The 20,245-nt window shown below is 40.9% G+C and overlaps 1 protein-coding gene across 3 annotated transcripts in view; it reads left to right on the plus strand.

Moving 5' to 3' along the window:
* pds5a (PDS5 cohesin associated factor A) overlaps positions 1-20,150 on the plus strand; it is a 39,647-nt gene extending 19,497 nt beyond the window's left edge. For 2 of the 3 annotated variants that reach the window (XM_012922759.4, XM_004564306.5), the window contains exons 3-33: positions 1,822-2,025; positions 4,078-4,164; positions 4,478-4,575; positions 4,848-4,974; positions 5,071-5,151; positions 5,292-5,432; positions 7,432-7,547; positions 8,858-8,952; positions 9,070-9,215; positions 9,536-9,687; positions 10,280-10,393; positions 10,761-10,842; positions 10,936-10,984; positions 11,803-11,942; positions 12,272-12,387; positions 12,891-12,996; positions 13,108-13,268; positions 13,487-13,610; positions 13,754-13,912; positions 14,072-14,140; positions 14,270-14,406; positions 14,543-14,666; positions 14,768-14,972; positions 15,478-15,592; positions 15,771-15,903; positions 16,151-16,270; positions 16,656-16,718; positions 16,878-17,026; positions 17,111-17,198; positions 17,278-17,546; positions 18,998-20,150. In XM_012922759.4, the coding sequence (XP_012778213.1) occupies positions 1,822-2,025; positions 4,078-4,164; positions 4,478-4,575; positions 4,848-4,974; positions 5,071-5,151; positions 5,292-5,432; positions 7,432-7,547; positions 8,858-8,952; positions 9,070-9,215; positions 9,536-9,687; positions 10,280-10,393; positions 10,761-10,842; positions 10,936-10,984; positions 11,803-11,942; positions 12,272-12,387; positions 12,891-12,996; positions 13,108-13,268; positions 13,487-13,610; positions 13,754-13,912; positions 14,072-14,140; positions 14,270-14,406; positions 14,543-14,666; positions 14,768-14,972; positions 15,478-15,592; positions 15,771-15,903; positions 16,151-16,270; positions 16,656-16,718; positions 16,878-17,026; positions 17,111-17,198; positions 17,278-17,546; positions 18,998-19,001 (3,774 nt within the window). In that variant the 3' untranslated portion in view covers positions 19,002-20,150. The remainder of the gene's footprint in view (positions 1-1,821; positions 2,026-4,077; positions 4,165-4,477; positions 4,576-4,847; positions 4,975-5,070; positions 5,152-5,291; positions 5,433-7,431; positions 7,548-8,857; positions 8,953-9,069; positions 9,216-9,535; positions 9,688-10,279; positions 10,394-10,760; positions 10,843-10,935; positions 10,985-11,802; positions 11,943-12,271; positions 12,388-12,890; positions 12,997-13,107; positions 13,269-13,486; positions 13,611-13,753; positions 13,913-14,071; positions 14,141-14,269; positions 14,407-14,542; positions 14,667-14,767; positions 14,973-15,477; positions 15,593-15,770; positions 15,904-16,150; positions 16,271-16,655; positions 16,719-16,877; positions 17,027-17,110; positions 17,199-17,277; positions 17,547-18,997) is intronic. The other variant, XM_012922760.3, reaches the window with a different exon arrangement.
* Positions 20,151-20,245: the final 95 nt, after the last annotated feature.

The following is a 20,245-nucleotide window of genomic DNA, read 5'->3' on the forward strand; positions in this document are numbered from 1 at the left end:
ACGAATAGTCCACAGTAACACTACACTACAAGGCCCTCACTATGCATTTGTTCTCCAAACAGACTCTTAAGAGGAAGGAGTTGAAATAAACATGTTAGAGGATAAAGTTGTGGCTTAATCATAACAAGGACACACACTACTCAGAGCATTCTTGATTGAAAATAATGAGGAAAAACTGGAACAGCACAGATGGTAGATGTTTAATTTGTAGTAAAGAGAGCAAACGTCCGTATCAGATTTGATTGATGATGCACCTGATTAAAGACCTGTGACTGTTAAAATTAAGGTAGGTAAAGCTTCATTAATAGCTGCCTTTGTATATACACAGAAAGGTTTTGAGCTGAAAGGACTTCAGCCTAATTTTCGCCTGACGTTTAGCAGTTGTAGATTCAAGAGTCAAGAACTTGGTTTAGCAGTTATTTGAAAATGCGTCACTTACATTTTATCACTGAACTAGAGATTTTGTTATATTTAGGTTGCAGAAATGCAAGTAAACAGTCCCACACATTTAGCGTGGAGGGCCTCAGCTCTGAGTAGCGAGTGTTTCAACAGAGAGTAGAGAAGCTTGGGGTGCATGTGCGAGTGTGTGTAGGAGTGAAAGGTGTGTATGTGTGTGTCTGTCTGTAAGAGTAATTGTGGTGCTCTGCAGTCTGTTGGAGCTCTTGGCCCATCCCCCACCCCTGCTGGCTGGTTATTGAGCTCTACTGCTATGCTTCAGCTGGCTCTCATACACATAAACACTCACGCACAGAGGAAGCAGCAGCTTAAAGAGAGATATCGTAGCTGTAAAAAGTCATTGGATTGATAAGACTGGTGTGAAGATAAGCTTGAGAAGCCAGTGTTTCATTTTACTGAGAAATAAAAAGGTCCTCAACTGAAGTTTATGTTTGTGTTGTGTGATAATCCAAAGGGCAACGACAACATCAACACCGATGAGTGCTGGAAAGCTGCCACTTTCTACTCAAGTTGTCTTTTTATATTAGTCATTTAACTCTTTATAACCCACAGCATTGGTACCTCTTGTCATTGGTACCTCTGTTTCCTTAAATGTTCGAAGATAATGATGCCGTGCATCAATAATTTGGTCTTTCTTGTTTTAAAGCCCGTCCCAATTTCTATATTTGCTAGCCTGCTGAGCAGGTTGCTGATGTGGTGGTCCATATTATTATCCAGCTGCTTTGCTAAAGAAGACATCATCTCTGGGTTAGATGTAGTCCAGGGTAACCGTCTTGGAGCTCGGCTTTGTTGGGCTCCAGAGCAAAACAATGACTACCTTTATCAGCTGCAATCCAAGACAGTGGAGTTGTTGTTCATTTGCAGGTGTAGCTGGTCTAGTGGTCAGCCATACATCACAAAGTACATTGCAAATGTTTGTAGAGGAGAAACTCATAAATGGATAAGGAAAACGTGTGCCTCTCATGGCAGTACCTGTCTTATGTCATACAGATGAAAAGTAACCTGTCTGCTCTCTCTGGTGGATGTTTTGGTGAGACTGCTTTTCTATTAAGGGGATTAATTACATTACAATTGCATTGTATGTAAAGGCCATTCAGCAATTTTTGTAGAACTTCTTAGGGCGCATTCCCCATTGGCTTAGAGATGTTGCTGTTAGCCAGAAGGTCTGTAGTAGAAGGTTTGGGTAAGATGTAGCTCACCTCATACTTTTTACATACCTTTTTTTTCTATGACAAAAACACTGGAAACACAAGCAACTATATTTTGTATTTTGTATTGAAACATTGAAATATTCCACTTGCTTTATTTTTTTTAAATGCATGCATCCACCATTTCAACCTCCACCCTTGTCTCTCTGTTTAACAGATGGTGGTGAAGACATACATGGACATGGATCAAGACTCAGAAGAGGAAAAGCAGCAATACCTCGGCCTGGCACTCCACCTTGCATCAGAGTTCTTCCTTAGGAACCCCAATAAAGATGTTCGGCTACTAGTGGCCTGCTGCCTGGCTGATATCTTCAGGATCTATGCCCCTGAGGCTCCCTATACCTCCCATGATAAACTCAAGGTTAGATACCAACCTTGGACTGAACACTGTCTTCAAGGGAGTCTTATAGTAGTCCAGATTTTTGATGATTAGACAAGTTGAAATGACAGCTGTCATCAAATTTATGGACTAAATCAAAATATTGACTTTTGTTCACTTATTGGCCTGTTTCCTGGCTAATAGTTGAGTGTGTTTGATTGCTAGTTTATGGTGAACCAAAATGACCCTGAAATGTGCGTCTACTGTGATCTCATGCACACACGCAGGGTCATATTGGTTTGCTGGGGTGTGGCTAATGTTAAAACTGTTAGCGTCAGTGGGTTTCTTTCCTGATGGGTTAACACCTGCACCACATGCGGTTACACATTGCCCTTACTAGTGAGGGACCAAAGCTTAATCTCTAAGTTTAGTAATTGTGCATACCCCTTTAAAAATGTGCTCAGATCTTATTGAGTCCATTAATATCATTTTACATCAAAAGTAGAGCTGGGCGATATGAGATTTTTTCATATCACGATATGTTTTTTTCATTTCAGGCGATAACGATATCTATCACGATATAAGCCAAATAACTATATTTGTAAGATTTAAATGTGCCGTTGCTCACAAGTAAAATGTGAAATAATCAGCAGCTTGTTTTGATTTAAATATTTATTTCCCATAATAAGTTCAACAGGGTAGATGTACTTAAGGAACATGAGACTTTTTCAGATAAATAAAGGCAAATATTGCAAACTACACAAAAGGCAGCCGCTAAAGCGTTTAAGTTTCAAAATAGAACAAACGAAACAGACTAAATTGTCAATTCCACTTAGAAACAAAATATTAATTCTAAAAATAAATCTTAGTTTGTTTTACAGAAGAACAGACAAAACTAACTTTTGTCAGTATCAAATAAACTGAGAACTTAAAGGAAATTCTCAATCTCTCCTTGTTGTATAGCTTAGCTTTTCAAACAGTTTTAACAGTTACTTTAGTCTGACAAAAGCCGAATGACGAATTAGCGCTTCCAGTCAGAGACTGAGGCTACGTCCACACGTACACGGGTGTTTTTGAAAACGGAGATTTTCCGTTTTCGTTTTAAAAAATAATCCCGTCCACACATAAAGGCAGAAATGAAGGAAAACGCTGCTATGAACATGCCAAAGCAGCAGGTGGCGCTAGATTCCTAACCGTGCAGAAATGTTGGCCAATCAGAAGTCTAGAAGCCTCGGTGGGAAAAAGTAAACAAAGCTGGGGCATAGAAGCAGAACCGAGTCGTATGTGTGGACGGACAGTAACTGTGTATATTTAAGCATTTAAACACTGCAGAGAGTAGAATTAACAGTAACAGTATTGTAGAAATTCATTTCACCGAAACAATAACGTGGCGCACAGTGTGACGCATGCACCAGTTTATTGTATTTCCAGACTTGCTTTCGGCACAATTTACAGTGCACGCTACTCTGTTTTTTGTCAGACTTGAAATAGCCGAAATACCTTCACACTACGGAACTTCTATGGCTCTTCCGTTCGACAATCTCTCCGGCATTGGAACCGTCATCTGTTTTCTCTTCGGTCACGCTCGGTTGATTTTTCTAGTCGGCACACTCATTTCCTCCATTACGCGCTGGCTCCATTACCCACTGCCTGCTTCCCAAACAAACACACGTGCGGCTTGGCACTTGTGCTGTACGTAACAAGTCACGCGACGTGACGCTGCGGCTGTGATTGGTTCGGCTCTGCGCTACTTAGTTTGGATTGGCTGACCAGAGCGGCGAAGTCTATCGCGATAGCTTAATTTCTCTATCGAGTAAAAGTTATATCGCGATACATATCGTTATCGTTCTATCGCCCAGGTCTAATCAAAAGTAAACAAAATTGAGTTGTGAATTAATGGCATGGTTGAATTTGCAGCAAGATTACAGCGTTGACGTCTAGTTCTTTCATTCAAAACCACGGCAAAGTTATTTTACCATGATGCACACCTCAAGTGAATATTGGTTGCAAGCCCTCCATTGATCACCTTTGTCACTACTACTGTGAAACTTGTGTGTACTCAACAGCACTAACTCAATTCCCAAAATTCCCTAGGACATCTTCCTCTTCATCACTAGACAGTTAAAGGGACTAGAAGACACCAAGAGTCCTCAGTTTAACCGATACTTCTACCTGCTGGAGGTAAGGTGCTAAAGGAGAGATCACTGTTTATGTTTGGAGCTAAAACAGTTTGGGTGACTAACAAAAAAAAAAAGTAATTAATAATTTAATCTGTTTTCATGGAAAATTTCCATTCTCTGTTTCCAGCTACTGAAATAGCAGGATATGTTACTTTGCGTTGTCATATTTAATAGTAAATATTTGATAGTATCATAAGCTTTTAACCATACACAGTCAGTGTGTTCATGGATTTTAGTTCAAGGTAAAGTACGTGGTAATAGTATTAACTGCTAAAAAAAAACAGTAACATTTATGGCTTTGTTGTTTTCTATAGAACCTGGCTTGGGTGAAGTCGTACAACATTTGCTTTGAGCTGGAGGACTGCAATGAGATCTTCATCCAGCTTTTCAAAACACTCTTCTCTGTTATCAAGTAAAGACTTTTGTTATTGCTCGAGTCTGTCAAACTCTTTTTACACCAGAGTTTAAAATATGTAACTTGAAGGAAAACCGATAGATGTGATTTATTTTAGCATAAAGACATGTATGCTTTTAGATTTTACTACTAAATGGGATTATAATAAACACTGTATCAATTGTTTATAGTTAGTTTTTGATTATCATTATTATTGTTTTTATTTTTGTTTGTTTAATTATTCCTCCTGTTATTACACTGAAAGGATTTCTGTCTTTCTTCCTTCATAGTAACAGCCATAACCACAAGGTACAGATGCACATGTTGGATCTGATGAGTTCTATCATCATGGAGGGAGATGGTGTCACACAGGAGCTGCTGGACACCATCCTCATTAATCTCATCCCTGCACACAAGGTAAACAGCAAATAACATAGCAATGTACAATATAAAATCAAAAGAATAATACACTTCACCGGATTTAATTTTCATTTTTCACCTTCTTTGGAACAGAATCTGAACAAGCAAGCATATGATCTTGCTAAGACTCTGCTGAAGAGGACTGTCCAGACCATCGAGACATGTATTGCAAATGTGCGTAGCGTCCTGCACTCAGTTGCATATTTTAATGTTTTACTTGCACCTTCTCCCTTGTATTTGGTTCGTTTAAATTTCAGTGTCTCTAACGTTTTGTTTTTTTTAATCTAATGCAGTGTTTTATTTTTCATCTTTAGTTCTTCAATCAGGTTTTAGTGATGGGCAAGTCATCAGTCAGCGATTTATCAGAGCACGTCTTTGACCTCATCCAGGAACTGTTTGCCATTGATCCTATGCTGCTTACCTCTGTCATGCCACAGCTGGAGTTCAAGCTTAAGGTGAAGACAACAATCACAAAACAGACTTTAACCCTGTTGTTGATTAACAGTATGCATTTTTAATATTATTTAACCTTTGTGGTGTTGGTGTTTAATGGGTTGTCAACTTACTGAAGGTTAAAGGAAAAGCGGAGGACTGTATTTGACTAATCTAGATTCATCTTAATGAGATTTGTTTTTGTTTTTTAAGTAGCATAAATCTTTTTCTGGCTCCAGAAGGGGCCTGTGCAGAATGTAATTCATTACCTTCATGTCCCTTGAGGAGTGCAGGCTAATGGTTTGAATTAGATTTAGAAAGAAGTGAGCTTACAGACCTCTGTTGGCCACTCAGTTCTGCTTGAGGCTAGTGGCCAAGGCTTTGTTTGCTTCCTCTAATATAACGTGGCAGAATCTTCATATGAAAATATCGATAATTTCATTAAACCTGGTTTTCAGAACACATAAGGAGGCATGAAATAAATAATATTAAAGTATTTCTTTGCATAAACCTTTTCTCTCTTACTGACCGTTGTGAGTTCAGCAATTTTACATATCAATGCAGCCATTTGTGACTCTCTTTGGGAGTACTTATGTTCACAATTTGGCAGCTGGTACCTTTATTTTATCCTGTTCATTTTCCTTAAAAATCGTCCGTGGTGGGCGTCCGTGGTTCAGGGGGTTGGGAAGCTCATCTTGTAACTGGAAGGTTGCCAGTTCGATCCCCAGCTCTGTCTTTCCTGGTCGTTGTGTCCTTGGGCAAGACACTTCACCTACCGCCTACTGGTGTTGGCCAGAGGGGCCGATGGTGCGATATGGCAGCCTCGCTTCTGTCAGTCTGCCCCAGGGCAGCTGTGGCTACAACTGTAGCTGCCTCCACCAGTGTGTGAATGCGAGAGAGAATGAATAGTGGCATTGTAAAGCGCTTTGGGTGCCTAGAAAAGCGCTATATAAATGCAATCCATTATTATTATTATTATTATTATTATTATTATTATTATTAAAAATCATCCATCCATCCATTTTCTTCTGCTTATCTGGGGCAAATTGCAGGAGCATCAGCCTAAGCAGAGAAGCCCAGACCTCCCTCTCCCCAGCCACCTCTAGTTTATCTGGGGGAACACACAGATGTTGCCAGACATGTTGAGAGATATCTCTCCAGCATGTCCTGGGCCACCTCCCGGTGGGACATATCCAAAACACCTCACCTGGGAGGCATCCTTGTTAAACCTTAACTGACTCCTTTCAATGTGGATGTCTCAAATAACTGAACTCATCACCCTAAGGGAGAGGCCAGCCACCCTTCAGCGAAAGCTGATTTCCGTCGCTTGCTCTGTGATCTTGTTCTTTAGAACAAGAAATCTTCATCATAAAATATGACCTGCTTTAATATATTTCAGTTTGTCATCCAATGAGCTCTGAAAATTTAGCGAGAGCAAGAGTCATGTGGTAGAGCCGATAAACATCAGCCACAGACATCAGTAAACCTCGTCATGTTTGATATCAGTCAGCAAGGCGATATCTGCCAAAACGCACTCTTGGCTGAGATATCAGTGCATCACTGAGGTTTCATCTTGCATCACCACTGAGTAATGACTCGTCTGTTATCTTTCATTCACTTTTCCTTTTCTTAGTTAGATGCTCAGTTGTTTTGTTTGTCACGCAGATGTTTTTGAAGACCAGCTTTTCTTGTATGAAGTCGTTTTTGGTCATGACATGACTCTTTGAGTGCCCAGTACCTTTACACCATCACAGTAAGCCACCTCTGTATTGAGTCTGCCGTCATAACTGAGCCGTTTCTGTAGATACTGTTAGAATGAGTGACCAACAAGTGGGAAAAAAAATTCATACTTTAAAATAAAACTGTCTTCAAGGGAGTGGCTGAAACACACGCGCTGCTCTGTGTGTGCAGCAGTATGTGAAATGGGTCTGAGCACAAGATATGAACAGTATTAATAACAGCTTCAAGATAAAAGCTGCAGCCGGTATTAAAAATAAGTGTGTGTGTGTGTTGTGTTTGCAGAGCAATGATGGTGAGGAGCGTCTTGCTGTTGTACGGTTGCTGGCAAAGTTGTTCGGGGCCAAAGACTCTGAGCTGGCCTCGCAGAACAGACCGCTGTGGCAGTGCTTCCTAGGACGGTGGGTGACGTCAACACAGACATGAAGTAATGTTTTAAGCTGCCTCGATTCAGTCACGAGAGACACAGAAACGTGTAAAGAGATGGCATTATTGCAAAAATGTAATTTTTATTACAATTATATTAGTTAAGGAGAAGTTATGTAGAGAGAAGTGAATTTACTTCCATCATCTTATGATTTATCTATAAATTGGATCTGTAGTGTTTTAGTTGGGAACTGGTCTATCCATTTAGCACAATGGGGGAAAAGGGAAAGTTTCCTGGCTCCAAAAAGAGCTCAGATTAATGGAGAATTGGTGAACAGTGTAAAGTGTGACCTCAGCTCACCTATCAGTAAAATGTGTACAGATTTGTCCTGCTAGTTGGGTTTCCTACAGATTTGGATCCTATTCATGGTGTTGACAGGTGAGGGTTGGGGTGATGGGGTTATCTGTGCATGTGTGTATGCAAGCCACATGTTTTGGTAGTTAATTTTGAAGTATAATAATTAAGGTCAAAGGACAGCAAATGTTTCCCACACTCAGTGGACTTCACCCGGTAATGGAAAGTCCTTGTTCTGCTCTCCAATCTTGGGTCGTTTGGTGTTGCGGTGAATGCAAAAATGCTCTACCTGGTTCTGGTTACAGCAGCTGTCCAGAGCAGAACAAAGATCCCTTCATTTAAGGAGTCCTGTAAGGAGGTGGACTCAGCTCTCTATTTAGAGGCAGCTGAATAAAGATTCTTTTTCTAACTTCGCTCTGTGTTTCACTATGGGAATCGTGACTTTCGTAGTTGGTCACACCAAGGCGATTCCCACAGTGAAACACCTGACTCTGTTATCAAAGAACCAGGAATTAAGTAACCCAACGTTCTAGTTTGAGCTTGCAGTAAATCCAAGACTGTGGGGTTGAAGCACATCAAGCAGGACGTAGTCATCTTTGGTGATCTAACCGAACGATAGTGAGGACCACCACAAGAGCAACTTGGCCAGTGAGTCAGACAGCAGAGAAAACACAAGGCAGGAAGGGCACAGGCTCACTAATAAGCAGTGACTAACCTTTAAAAATAATAGCGAGGGGATTTTCCTCTAGTACTTTTATTGCAGAGAGGGCGTTTTCTGTGTAAAAACTTAAAGAAGAAAAGAAATGCTTAAAATAAGTGGCCAATTATTCTTTGGTGCCTGTGAGACCTGTCTATGTAAAGTCTGTGTGGGGAAACAGTGTAGGCCTCATCAGTCTTATTTACTAAGTTTTACTGAGGCACTTTTTCTTTTACCTACAAAGTTTAATGCCTAATTAAATTAATTATGTGTAACTGTATTTTGGTTTCCAGGTTCAATGACATCCATGTACCAGTCAGGCTAGAGTGTGTAAAGTTTGCCAGCCACTGCCTCATGAACCACCCAGACTTGGCAAAAGACCTGACAGGTTTGCTTTGTTTTTTTGTGTTTGGGAGTTTTTCCACTTTCAGTCTTAACCTGCTGTTTTTCATCTTGATTTAACAGAAATATTCTTGCTTATCTTTATTATTCTTTATTCCCTCAGAGTATTTGAAGGTGCGTTCCCACGACCCAGAGGAAGCCATTCGTCATGATGTCATCGTCACCATCATTAATGCTGGGAAAAAAGACCTCAACTTGGTCAATGACCAGCTGTTAGGCTTTGTACGGGAAAGGACCTTAGACAAGAGGGTAAGATAAATATTTGTAGTACAGATATTGTAACGGGGATGTGTTACATTAGAACTAGTGACGTGTGGGTTTATTGGCTTGTCACTTAACGTTGTCATGGCAACAATAGTGTAATTTTAGTGCCATCATCAGTAGTTATTGACCTTATGAAGTGAATTATGTATAACATATAACAGTGTTCATAAAAGAGATGAAATTTCCCTGAATGCAACATAATTTCTTTATCAAACAAGAAATAATATAATGTACTTCCAAAATCTTAATTACATTTTTTTCATCTTTAATCTTTTTCTCTTCCCTTTTCCTCCCTCTTGCTGCAGTGGCGTGTGCGTAAGGAGGCCATGATGGGCCTGGCTCAGCTTTACAAGAAATACTGTCTGCACCACGAGGCTGGAAAAGAGTCTGCCCAAAAGATCAGCTGGATCAAAGACAAACTGCTGCACATCTACTACCAGAACAGCATCGACGACAAGTGAGAACATGCAGGCTTTACAAATTGGACTAATGATTTACTGCTGCTAAGAATCAAATTCACAAAACCCAAGAGGTTTACTTTTTATTTTCTATTGTTTGTTTTGTTTATTTTTCATTTGCATTTTAAAAGGCAAAAGCGAATCTGCGAGGGCAAAAAAGTAAAAGTACTGAAGTTATTTTGTTTTTCATTTTTAGGAAAAGAAACAGTGCGGATAAGTTTTAGATTCAATTAATTGATAATTGTGTTAGGAGGACTGAGGTGAAATATTTGAGCATTTGTACCTTGTGACCTGCAGACCAGCCTTAGCAGCAACTCCGGTAATCAGAAATGAGGCTGACAGACCAATTCAGTGCACCACTTTACAGCACCAGGTCTTTGCTGCAGGCTAAGAGGACTGATGTGTTTTAAAGGAACTGTTTTCCTACAGTGTTTTTGATAATGAGTTTTTCTCCTGGATTAATGTTGCAGAATAAGGCTAGTTGTCCACTACTGGGTAGTGTTTAAAGCAGAGAAGGCCTTTAAACTTGCACCCTAGCTGATTTATTGATTTTTCTGTGTTTTCAAACAATTCTTCCTTCCTTTCCTGCAGGTTATTAGTTGAGAAGATCTTTGCCCAGTACATGGTCCCTCACAATCTTGATACAGAGGAGAAGATGAAATGCCTCTACTACCTGTATGCCTGCCTGGACACGAACGCTGTCAAGTCAGTAAACCCACACTAATGACACCATCAAATCATCATAGATACGTACAAATGAAAAATGACCAGTATATTTTTATATTACACACACCATAAAACTGCCTGGATTATTCTTTACACATGTATGCGTCCCGTAGAGTCTGTGTGACATAAATTTCATCATCTTGCGGTAACCGTAAGGGTCTTTGCGGATGTCTGTGTGCCTGTCTGGTTTTTGTTTTTTGTGGCAGCGTGGACTTGTCTGCAGATAATTTGTTTTACAATGCACAACTTACAAATGTGCCCCAGGCGGCAGACAAGTGGACTTCAAAGAAGCATAACAAGACTGAATACTTTTTTCTCTCTTGGTGTAATTAATTTTTGCTTTCAGGGCCCTGAATGAGATGTGGAAGTGTCAGAACATGCTCAGAGGCCTCGTCAAGGAGCTGCTTGACCTCCACAAGCTGCCAGTGGTACATTTATGCAAACACACGCACTGATCACCTGTTCCTCCTATTCTTTAAAACTATAACCTGGTTCTTTTTCTCTCTCTCCCTTTCTCTTAGTCTGAGGCCAACAACACAGCAATGTTTGGGAAGTTGATGAGTATTGCCAGTAAGTTGCATACACACAAACACTAGACAGGTCCTTGTTCTTTAAGGCCAGCTTCTCTTTAAATCGTCTTTCTTTGATTGGTTGCCCCTCATAAGCACGGTTTGAGCAGCAAGTGGGTTATTTGTCCTCACACTAATAACCTACCTCCTGGCTGTAGCTTACCAGGTCATCTTCTAATTGGAAGGTTGGTAGTTTGATCACTGGCGGCTTCAGCCTGTATCCTTGGGCAAGATACTGAACCCCAAGTTCCTCTATGATGCTTTCATTAGGGTGTTAATGGGTGAGTGATGCATGTTGTATAAAGTGCTTAAAGTGCTCAGGTAAAGGAGAAAAGCACCATATACGAACCAGTTCATTTACCATTTACTCACAGCCGGAGATGTGTTCACATTAAAGACAGGCTCTCTCTTTTACATCACACAGAGCCAAGACTAGAAAAACTGTCAGAAACTAGACGAGTGTTTAAAGCAGTTTGAAACCTGAGCTTTTTACCCTGATTATTTGCATTTTTTTATTTGAAACTTTGGCCCAGTATTAGTCCTAGTATCCACCATTGAAACAGTGTGTATTTGTGTATATATAGCACAATATCACTATTCTTTAAATAAATGCAAATAGTGTTGTCATGGTTGCTTAATATGTCCAAGCGTGTTGTTCACAAATCATGGGGTCAATATTTGTCTCTCGGCCACACCAGTCCTCATGTCAAGGTGTCATTGTTGCAGTCTGTGGGTATATGATGGATAATCCAGTGGGTCAGCTTGAATTCTTTAGGTGCATAACTTACCGCCTATTATAACTCTGCCTTGTGTTTTCAGAGAACCTCCCAGATGCTGGGAAAGCTCAGGACTTCATGAAGAAGTTCAATCAGGTACTCGGTGAGGATGAGAAGCTCCGAGTTCAGCTGGAGATGCTCATCAGTCCGACGTGCTCCTGCAAACAAGCTGAGATTTGTGTGGTGAGATGACATGTTTGATGCCTCCTCTCTTTAATGGTTTGGTCCCTAATTTCAGTGCTGTTAGTTTGAATGTATCAGACCAAAAGCACGAAATAACCAAAACAACTTTATTTTTCAATTAAAGGTCCAGTCAGTCAAAGAAAATGCAGATTTCTGTGACAGATTTCAGTCTTGAACTGTGATAGAGAGCAAAATAACTGCTAGGTTTACTTTTTCCCCTCTTAACCAGAGTTTTAATAATACATGACTTGCTGTGAATGTGCATGCATAATAACATGCACAGAATGACAAGTATTAAGATGTTATGATGCTGTTTATACTCTCTGCAGAGGGAAATCACTCGGAAGTTGACGTTCCCCAAACAGCCCACTAACCCGTTCCTGGAGATGGTGAAGTTCCTGTTGGAGCGTATTGCTCCTGTTCACATCGACTCTGAAGCCATCAGGTCAGAAAAATTCACATGTGAACACTGATGGAACAGACTCAAAACAGAGCTAAGATGTTAACATGTGTTTAAGTTTAAACTCTGATTCCAGTAAACTGGATCACAGTAAACCAGTGTGTTTTTGTATAGTCTCCAAAACAGGTAGTTGTATGACTAGCAGTGTGTCTCTTCCCCTCACTCAGACTGCTTCATGCCCTAGCTTTGTCTCTGTCATTGTGTAACACTTTACCATAGACAGACTTTCCTCATTCACTGAGACACCTAGTGGCGATAAGGTGTAACTGCAGGCCTCTGGCAGGGCATAAGTTTAACCCTTTCTTCATTGTGGAAAAACACCATTCTGAATAAACACATGTACTGAATGACTTTTACTTCTCATGCTTTGCAGTCTAACAGTTTCTACTCAACCCTTTTTACTTCCTGAAGCTGTAACCAAACAAATTTGGACATAAATTTGCTTAATATAGGAGTAGTAATAATCTGTGTTTCATCTTTTACTTTAGTGCTCTGGTAAAGCTGTTGAACAAGTCTATTGAGGGCACAGCTGATGATGATGAGGAAGGTGTTACCCCTGATACAGCCATCCGCTCAGGACTGGAGCTACTCAAGGTACATGCTGTCACCAAAGTGTACTGAAATCAAATTGTCAGCACACAATAATAAGAAGAACAAAATACCTGTATGATGCTGCTTAGAAAACATTTCCTTCTCTGTTTCCAGGTTCTGTCTTTCACCCACCCCACCGCATTTCACTCGGCAGAGACCTACGAGTCTCTGCTCCAGTGTTTGAAGATGGAGGATGACAAAGTTGCAGAGGCAGCCATCCAGATTTTCAGAAACACTGGGCAGAAGATCGAGACGGAATTACAGCAGATAAGATCGTAAGTGACATAAATTTACAGAGACGTAAATGCGCCAGGAGTCTTTACGTTTCAAGAGATGTGCCTTTACTTTCAATATACTCACTTATCGGTGCTTCACCAATGGTAAATCATTAAATAACAGCACTATACATTTGAAGATGCTAAGTTAGGGGTTAAAACAAATTACAAAATTAGCTGTGTTGGTCTTTAATCGCTTGTTCTTGTTTGTCCATCAGGACTCTGATTCCTATCTTGCATCAGAAGGCCAAGCGGGGCACCCCTCACCAGGCCAAGCAGGCTGTTCACTGTATTCATGCCATCTTCAACAACAAGGAAGTGCAGCTGGCACAGATTTTTGAGGTATTCAATTATTCCACTTGAGCAATCGTATGATTTTACATCACCTCGATTGCATATCAAATATGTGGCTGCTTTATTCAAACATTTTGTCATCTTTCCTTTCTTTGTATTGATGTATTTACACCGTTTGTTTCTTCTTCCAGCCTCTGTCACGTAGTCTGAACGCAGACGTCCCAGAGCAGCTCATCACGCCTCTCGTGTCCTTGGGCCATATCTCCATGCTGGCTCCAGATCAGTTTGCTTCCCCAATGAAATCCATTGTTGCCAACTTCATCGTGAAGGACTTGCTCATGAATGACCGGGTAAGTGAAGACCCCTGTATGTAGGCAAGAAGTGTGTGTGTGCGTGCGTGCGTGCGTGCGTGCGTGCGTGCGTGCGTGCGTGTGTGTGTGTGTGTGTGTACGCACGCGCACAAAAAGAAAAAGTGAAAATCTGATTGGCTTGTGCCTTTGTTACTTCAGTCGGTAGGAAACAAGAATGGAAAACTGTGGACCACTGATGAGGAAGTCTCACCGGAAGTTCTTGCTAAGGTAAGAGGTGATTTCAGTTGTAATACAGTCTGTTTGAGGTTCTTCATCAAAACTTTTTGTCTCATTATATTTTAAAAACAGAATCTTTATAACAAGGATCTTTCTCTTTTTAAATTTCTGTTCCCAAAGGTTCAGGCCATCAAACTGCTCGTGCGTTGGTTACTAGGAATGAAGAACAACCAATCCAAGTCAGCGAACTCCACCCTGCGCCTGCTGTCAGCCATGTTGGTCAGCGAAGGAGACCTCACAGAGCAGAAGAAGATCAGGTACCTGGGGCTGGAGGTCCCTTTGCTGAGTGACGGATGTTAAAAGTCATATGTGTGGGAGTGCTTTGGATGGAGACCTTAATTTTTCTTGGCTCATGTTTTGAGGTGACCGGTTGTTTTTTCCTACTCCTGACAGTAAATCGGACATGTCCCGTCTGAGGCTGGCTGCAGGTGGAGCCATTATGAAGTTGGCACAAGAGCCGTGTTACCATGAAATCATCACACCTGAGCAGTTTCAGCTGTGTGGCCTCGTTATCAATGCAAGTCTCACCTTCATATCAGACTTTAGTGCCTCTGTCATCGATGAAAAAGTAAAAAAAAAAACTTCATATCCACTGACGCGGTTTGTTCCTCCGTGCAGGACGAGTGCTACCAGGTTCGTCAGATCTTTGCACAGAAGTTGCACCTGGCTCTTGTGAAATTGCTGCTGCCCCTCGAATACCTGGCTGTGTTCGCTCTGTGCGCCAAGGACCCGGTGAAGGAGCGCCGCGCACATGCCCGACAGTGCCTCCTCAAAAACATCTCCGTCCGCAGAGAGTACATCAAACAAAACCCCCTCGCTCAGGGTCAGTTCTCTACACCGAAACATCAGTTTTTAATGTGCTCTTTCTTAGATGGCAGTTTAGATGATGAAAGAGGATCGTTTAATCCAAATGTAGTACAAATTGTTACTAATGTCATGTTAATATTAGGCTTTTGAGTCAGTTGGAAAAACAGCTTTTGGAATAAATACTTTAGTCAGATGTTGTTAAGTCACTGCATAATTAAAAAAGCATCAAACAGAAGAGAGAAACATGATGATAATGGTTATTTGTTGGTTTGTTTTTATTACAGCATTCAGAACAGCTTTGTTTTTGTCCTGCCAAAGGTCATTTTACAGTTTTATGTTTGGCTTTTCTAATTCAAACACAGCATCACAGAAAAAGTACCAGTATTGTTGGCTGAGATTTATTGAGATACTTATTCAGGAAGTAACATTTCACCTGGCGTTTTCTTTTTCCCACATTGAAAAAGGGGACATAGAAAGTTACTCACACGCATTAAAATTAGCTATTGTCTCTTTCTCCTCAGAAAAACTTGTCTCTCTTCTTCCTGAGTATGTGGTTCCTTACATGATCCACCTGCTGGCTCATGACCCAGACTTCACAAAACCGCATGAATATGAGCAGCTCAAAGACATCAAAGAGTGAGTGTGTTTTGATTTAGCCTCCTGCTGTGACTGCCTTTCCAAAAATGCTCTTATTTCTAAATTGCTCTTTTGTTCTATTATAAAGTCCAGTGAATACACATAAGTGATGATCGTACAGCTGTGGCATAAAGAATATTTATTGTGTGTGTGTGTGTGTGTGTGTGTTCATATATAGATGCCTGTGGTTCATGCTTGAAGTGCTGATGACCAAGAATGAGAACAACAGTCATGCCTTTCTTAGGAAGATGGTAGAAAATATCAAACAAACCAAGGATGCTCAGTGTCCTGATGATGCAAAGGCCAACGAGGTATGTAATAGTGTTACTACAGTTTTGCATTTTAACATTTAAAAACATTTGACTGGACATCCAGTGTAGTTTATATAATAGAGTTAATACTTTGAATTGCATTTACAGTTTGCCAGTAAACTATAAATTTGAGTCATTCCTGTTCTTTAAAATTACAAAGTAAAATCTTTGGATTCTGCATTATTGGGCAGACAGTGTGTTTAGCAATCGGGCAACTGAATGGCTTTCTTTCATGTTGTGATTACAGAAACTGTACATTGTCTGTGACGTCGCTCTCTTCGTGATCGCCAACAAGAGCACTGCGTGTCACCTGGATTGTCCGAAAGAGCCTGTCTTACCCTCCAAGTTCTTCCTCATACAGGACAAGGTCACACACACACCTTAGCGTTTTCCTAACTGTAACCTAATTGTAACCCTGACACTAAAACCACATTTTGAGTCTTCAAATTCAGGGGAACAGCCCTTATTTTCTCACCATAAAGGCTGTTTGTCCCCACAAGCATAGTAAACTTCCAATTTTTGGTCCCCACAAAGATATGTGTCTCACACACACACACAGGAAAATGGTTAGGGTTGGACACATTTGGTCATCTCAGCTAATCGAGCTGTTTGACTCTGGGGATGGAAAGTGATTCATGCTGGTATAGAGCTGGGAAATTGTGCTTATGTGCAGTTAGGAATCTAAATCATGACCTTATTTATGTTTTGGGTTTACGGTGATCAGTTGTCTTGTTTTTAATTTCTTTCAACAGGACTTCAAAAACGATAAAGAGTATTTGACGGCAGAAATGAGACAAATGCTGCTCACTGGAAAGGTAAATGCACGACACCGAGGCTTGTTACGTTACATTAGGCTTGTTACCCACAGTTTGCCAGTAAACTCTAAATTTGAGTCATGATGTGGAGCTAAGAGGTTTAAAATTTTTTCCATGTTATTCTGAGCACAGAAAGCTGAATTCTCTTTCACTATGTAGCCCAAACCAGCTCCTGTGTTAGGAGCAGTGAACAAGCCTCTGACGGTACCAGGGAGGAGGATCTTCACCAAGACCACCACAGCTTCAGACACAACCAGTAACACCAGCACCAACTCCTCTCCTCTGAGCTCAACAATCAACAAGAACAGGTAAGCACGCAGACACAGATGCTACAGGCGCTCGCTCTTAGACATAAAGTTTCCGGTATCACTGACACTCTCTGCGTCTCGCAGTAACAGCAGCTCTACCATTGAGTCATCAGAGAGCAGAGCACAGGAAAACAATGAGAACCCAGTCATCAAGGCTGAAGAGGTGAAGAAGGTAATCTCACGTGGGAACTACACATTCCTGCGTTTAAGCACTGATTTTACTCAACTGAACTGTTATTGCCGTTTCCCAGGTCGAGCCCAGTCAGAAAGCAGCTCCCGATGCCGGGACAGAAGCGTCGCCTGTCAAACGACGTGGTCGCCCGCCTAAATCAGCTGCTGCTGCTCCAGTAGCAGCTGACAAAGAGGGAGGAGCGGCACCAGTGGGGGGTGGAACCAGCAGAGGCAGGAAAAGGGCAGCTGACCCCAACTCGAACCCGTCTGCAGAGTCAATCAACATCAAGATGTCAAAACAGCAGCAGCAGAATGACGAAGGGACAAAGAGACAGATTGACCTGCAGAGGTGAGGTCTGAGAATGAGAGGAACGTGGTTTGCTGGATTCAGATCTGGTGATCGTGGAGGCCATTTGAGTACAGTGAACTCATTTTCATTAAGCTTTGTGACATGGCCCTTGACCCTGCTGGAAGCAGCCATCAGAGGGTGCTATAATGCTCTGTGTGTACTAAGGAGCCCAGAGTGCTACAAGAAAGTACTCCCCACATGATTACACCACCACCAGCAGCCTGAAACATAATACAAGCCAAGATAGATACTTTCATGGTATTTACACCAAATTCTGACCCCGACCTTCCCAGTGTGGCAGCAGAAATTAAGCCTCAGTTTTGTGCTGTCCAGTATTGGTGACATGTGTGATCTGCAGCCTCAGTTTTCTGTTCTTGGCTCACAGGAGTGGCACCCGGTGTGGTCTTCTCCTGCTATACACCATCTGCTTTAAAGTCAAACTTGTGTGTTTAGAGATGCTCGTCTGCATACCTTGGTTGTAATGAGGTATGCACAGTTATTGCTGCCTTCCTGTCAGCTCACAGCCTTCTGGTTATTCCCCTCTGACCTCTGGCATCAACAAAGTATTTTCTCCCAGAGAACTTTTGTTCGCTGGATATTTTCTGGGATCATTCCCTGTAAATCCCAGTAGATCAGCAGCTTCTAAAATACTCATACCATGGACCATACCATGTTGAATCCCTTGAATCACCTCTCTTCCACTTTTTGATGCTCACTTTAAACCTTAGCAGGTTGTGGTGACCATGTCTGCATTCCCTAAATGGACTGAGTTGCTAACAAGTGATTGACTGATAAGAGATTTGAGTTTATGAGAAACTGAGCATGTGTACCTAGCAAAATGAACGGCAACTTTATACTTAAAATGTCCATTTGCAGCCCTTTTCCACCAATACCTACTTGGCTTAAGTCTATCTCCCTCGGTTTTGGTCATTTTCCATTATCTGAAAGTCCTGTGACATAATTTGTGTGTGACATGAACACAACAATGGAGGATGTGGAAGTGATGGTATACCTGTTTTTGTTGGTTTATGGGGTTCTTTGTGTAGCTATATCCCTCATCACTGGCTTTCAAAATGGCAGTTTTGATTTTTGCAAAGGAGTCACTAATGTGACGCCACCGTACAGTCTGTCGGTGCAGAGAGTGCCTACTCTGATGTAGGAGCTTTAAAAACCCTCCTCTGGGGTAATGAAAATATTCCTGTGGTCTGAAAGTGATTACTGTTCCTACAGGTTTTAGGGGCAACCTGCATTACAAAGTGATCACTACTGAGATGTTGCTCAGAATTGACCTTTTAGTTTTTACAGATGTTTGTACAAGTTGATGAACTCTTGGGGAGAACCCTGATTTAAAGGAACAACCTAAATATTATCTAAGGATTTGTGTACATGTTACGTTGATGATGATGATGATGATGATTGCGCCGACACTGACTCAAAACTTCGTCTTTCAGGTAAAGAGGAAACCACTGAAGGTGAAACCAAGACTGTAGAGACTGGGCCAGACTCTTCCTTATATCCTCCCAACCCTGCGTACAAGCTCCTCTGACTCTTACAGCTTTCCTGGATACATTATGGACCTTTCTTAAAACACACACACAGGCACACACACAAACACACACACACTCTAGAAGGTTTTACCTTGTAGTCATGATTTGAAGCTCATTGTATGTAGGTCTTACTCAGAATCATGTTATTTTTTTCCTTTGTGTTTGTTGCTCTTTGCTTCTTTTGTGGAGCCATTTTTAAGAAAAAACAGGATGGATATTTTACAGCCGATTTAATCTGGTTATGATTGTTGCTTATTAAATCCCCTGGGAAAATCCTACTGTACGTCTCTTGACCTCTTCCTCTTTGTGTCTGAGTTGCACAGTATTTTTTTTTTTATTTTTTTTTTTTTCTCATCGGTTTTTTACACAGTTATATTTTGTAAATATGCCTGTGTAACTTTCCACTGAAAACTTTTTGAATATCTAAGTGAAAACAGTTAAAATCTTTGCAGCAGTTGGCTTAAATATGGGAACACCTGATACGTTTAACAGACGTACCGGCACCAAAATTTTATACACTTTGGTAAGTTTAGGTTTCTAACTTTGGTATGTTTAGGTGCTTTTGCTTGTTTATAGCATCACAAGGCCAGTTAGAAACTTGCAGGTGCTTCTCAAGTGACACCAGTAATGCTTTTAAAGGCCTTTTGATTTATTTCCAGTGCGTGTAAATGGACAAAATTAAGCGGTCAAGCATTTCTGGATACTGTGCTCCCAGCTCTGCTCGCTGCCTCGTGCCCTGGACATGTCAGAGGCTCTGAAAATGAGCTGGGTTTTAATGACTTTTGTTTTCTTTTTTTTACTTCTGAAGTACGTCACTTTGGATTGCATAAATGATATATAACTATCCAAGTATGTGTTCAGGTTTTTGTTCATCTTTTATGATTGAATATTTTTTGTACTTTTGTCAGTTTTCTGTTGGGTTATTCCTGATTTTTAAGCATCGAGTGAGTGGATGCCATGTGGGTTGTGTTGATGACGGGGACTAAATATGCCTATACTCATGATCATATTTAATTTTTTCCAAAAAGAAAAAAAAAATAAATGCTTTTAGATGTTATGGTGCAGTGCGTTTGTCTCTATGCCTGTGTTTTGGAAGTGCAGATTTCAAAAACAGGTGATTTTTCCACTTTTTTTTCTTTTCTTTTTTTTATT

Source organism: Maylandia zebra, linkage group LG6, assembly GCF_041146795.1.
Source record: "Maylandia zebra isolate NMK-2024a linkage group LG6, Mzebra_GT3a, whole genome shotgun sequence".
NCBI lineage: Eukaryota > Metazoa > Chordata > Actinopteri > Cichliformes > Cichlidae > Maylandia > Maylandia zebra.